This window comes from Limulus polyphemus, unplaced genomic scaffold (assembly GCF_000517525.1).
Source record: "Limulus polyphemus unplaced genomic scaffold, Limulus_polyphemus-2.1.2 Scaffold3004, whole genome shotgun sequence".
NCBI lineage: Eukaryota > Metazoa > Arthropoda > Merostomata > Xiphosura > Limulidae > Limulus > Limulus polyphemus.
Genome location: NW_013668614.1, coordinates 40512 through 44226, shown reverse-complemented (window position 1 = coordinate 44226; position 3715 = coordinate 40512). Strand labels below are relative to the sequence as shown.

Here is a 3715-nt window from a genome sequence, read left to right as displayed (position 1 = left end):
AAAATTAACCATTCTTACATAAATATAAAATACATTTCAAAGAAATCATGCACAGGGCTAAAATATATGTTTGAACTGCTTCTAATGTTTCCTTAGTGGATCAGTAATGTAGGTTGTATTGTTACAACAGAAAATGTTGCGCAATTGGAAATACAATGGATTCAATCGCATAAAAAATAAAGCATCTCAGTTATTACATGATTAGCAAAATAACGCACATCAAATGATCCTATTTTTCGATAAAAATAAAGCAATAAACAAAATACTATACAAATAATCTTTCAAGTACATACATAATAAGTGATAAAACTATCAGATAAATAAGTGAACATTTCATATTTTTTAGTTCACAGAATTTGACCCTATTATACATTAAAGCTCATCTGTATTGTGACCAAATTTGACCCTGGTATATTAAAGCTCATCTGTATTGTGGCCAAATTTGACCCTGGTACATTAAAGCTCATCTGTATTGTGGCCAAATTGGACCCTGGTACATTAAAGCTCATCTGTATTGTGGCCAAATTTGACCCTTGTACATTAAAGCTCATCTGGATTGTGGCCAAAAACTCATGAATTAAAAATAACAAAATGTGGATGAATTTACTCTAAATTACAATTCTAACAATCTTGTTTTTAACATTAACTTTGTTCAATAGAAAGTAGCATTGCTACTGAAACAACACTGAAGTGTGAAAAAAAATCTGAAGTTTTGGACGAATATTTGTATTCCAAACAAATGTGGATAAAAGTAAGGTGGTGTGTAATTTCGATTGTTATTTTAAGTACACAAACATCTAAAAAAATAATAGTAAGATAAACAGGAATATTATCTTACTCAAACATTTTTTTCAGTTCAAGACAATTATGTTTAAAGGGGGAAAAAAAAAAGACTGTTAATACCGAAGAGCTTTAGCATAGAAGTAACTTCCTCGGGACGATAAAACTTTGTGGCAATTAGCAAGTAAAATCTACAAGCTATTGTAAAACATCATTATTGAAACTTTAACTGTAATATTAAGTCAAACATTTTAAACACTAGTGGAGAAAAATAGCAAAATAACATGATTCGTACATCTGGATGTAAAATATATATATATACTTTTCCTATAAAAAATTGAGCTAGATAAAAAAAATGTATTCATCCTGTGACATTGTATGTTCACAAAAGTTATTTTTAAAACCTTACCTTAGAATTCAGAGAAAAGAGTAACTTTTAGTTAGTTACTTTGGTTTATTTAATTCTACATAAATCTGCAAGAGGGTTATCTGCACCAGCCATCACAAATGTTGAAGTGATAGACCATACAGTTAGTTCTGACTATCACTTTTATAAGCATGCACGTTCCCAAAGTATAAAGCACAACTTGTTTTGGAATTTGTTGTAATAGGAAGTGAACTACCAAAACTCAGTTACACAGTTTTGGCACTCTAGCCACTGAGTTGTTCTTATTAGCCTTTAACCTTTAGTAAATGGAAATAAAAAATATTTTACGTCAGTCGGTGATTCTTGTGTTTAGTACGAATTTCATCATTATCGATCTATACAATTTATGTCAATCCCAATAAAAATGAATAATAAAGAAACTGAAACGTTTTGTTACATGAAACAACACTCTAAACATACTAGCAACAAAACGTTTGTGCTAAAAACTCTTGAATTCATTGATAAGAAAAAAAAAAAGATGCAACAAGTAGAAATCTTATGTCATGATCTATTTGTCGGTCAGCTTTTCTTAAGTTTAGTGTTGCATAGATGCTTCAACAAAAGCGTTCCAGTGAAAATAGCCAGAACAAAAACATGTCCAACAAAATAAATGGACCACCAGTAATGAAGAGTTTTATCTACTCGCAACAGAAGAAAAGCCATCCCCATATATGCAAAGGCTTGCATTTTTATGACCCACCAAATCCAATCGAACACCTGCTTTCCTAGTGGGGATGCTTTTTTTTTAAACAATGTTTCCATCTCAGCCTCAGCTAACAGAAATAAAGGTGCACTTAACAAACACAAGTAGTATCCAGGGTAGATTCCATGCCAAAAAGAACTGACCAACATGGTCACTAGCATCCTGTGCAAAATCAATGAAAAATTAAAACACATAAATCTTTGTAAGAATCATTATAATTTAGTAAGTGATGCTATGGTTAGCCAAAGTAAAAAACAAACAAAACAATATATATATATATTTACTGACATTCTATAGAAAGGAAAAATCCCCTTTTTTGGACAAGGATCATAAAAGTAACATGTGAAATTTTATGTGTATAATACCAAAGAGAGCAAGAAATTATACAAGCTTGAGGTAAATACTTAAGGTAATATGTGTTTTGTTGAAATGTTTTAAGATTTCCCAAAGTTTGCTTGTAAAAACAGCAAGAAAAGTTGTAAAGGGGAAAATAAAACATACAATTTATATTTCTTCCTATAAAAAAACAATATGCAGAAAATTTATGTTGCAAAATTAAGCTTCACAATCAGACGATGAAAGAAAATTGGCAACTTTATTGGCCACAAATCTAATAGTACAATGCCATTAGATTTGGAAGTAGGAAGTCTTGAACAAACCACGGGAAGATTAATTTCACATACAAGTCTGGGATACGGATTGTGTATTGTTATTGACTAATATAAATATTATGCAATCTCTTTACCTATAAAAATTTTGCAAATAAAAAAAAAGGTTTAGAAACAATATATAACTCACTTTAACCTAATCAAAAGAGGAATATTGCTATAAGAAATAGGATATAGGCAAATAAATATAAAAAATACTTTCTTGTTTCTATAACTAATGTAACTGTATGTTATTCTATGTATGCAAAATTTTACATTTTTAGGATTGAAATGAATTTCAAACAGGTGCTTACCTCCAAGTGAAAGCATTGTTGAGTTTTAACTTATGCTGTCAAAAAAAAACATGTGACTAAAAATATTTGAATGTCCATTATGCATTGCAGAACATGCATCACTTGCCCACAATTCACCACTCTCCCACCTTTCACAACTTGTTGCCCAAGAGTTAGAGATATTTTACATAAGCTCTGCTTTTCTGTCATATTGATTTTATTGAAAGTTGCAGTCTTGATGAAATTTTGCTTGTGGGTAAGTGGGAGGAGAGGTATTATTTAGCCTAAGTATGTCAAATTTAAATAAGGTAGACTTCCTTCTGAAATACTGAAAGCCAGGACATTCACATTGTAAAGGAGGTGAGAACTGATTAATGTGAAAGATAACAATACAAAACTATAAGCTACAGGGCCAGAAGGTAATAACATAAGCCAGTGGGTCCCACCGATTGTTCGGAATACGAAATGTGTTTTAAAACATAACTACAGAATAACATTGCTTTACAATGTACCATAAAAGTACATTAAAAAATTGAATACTGTACAAAGTTATCCACAAAATTTTGGAATTAGATCTAGCTGGCTCGCAGCTGGAAAAAATGGTGGTGACCACTGACTAATATTATAAAAATTATCTAGTTATGTAGAAATTGATTAGAATCCAGAGCCAGAAAGTAACTTTCAGAATTGAATTCAAGGAACAATGAGTGGAATGGACCAGCCTCTTTAAACAACTGGACATAAAGGATACTCAGAAGGAAGGTATTGGATTCAAGGAAGAATGAGTGGAATGGACTAGCCTCTTTAAACGACTGGACATAAAGGATACTCAGAAGGAAGGTATTATTCTCAGCATGTGGAGTCG

At 31.2% G+C, this 3715-nt stretch overlaps 1 protein-coding gene across 1 annotated transcript in view; it reads right to left on the bottom strand.

Annotated features, from left to right (window-relative positions):
- Window positions 1-367: 367 nt before the first annotated feature.
- Window positions 368-3715, bottom strand: part of LOC106468425 (lysophospholipid acyltransferase 7-like) — a 20549-nt gene continuing 17201 nt past the window's right edge. Inside the window, exon 8 of the mRNA XM_022396756.1 lies at window positions 368-2072. Within this exon, the coding sequence (XP_022252464.1) occupies window positions 1727-2072 (346 nt within the window). The 3' untranslated portion in view covers window positions 368-1726. The remainder of the gene's footprint in view (window positions 2073-3715) is intronic.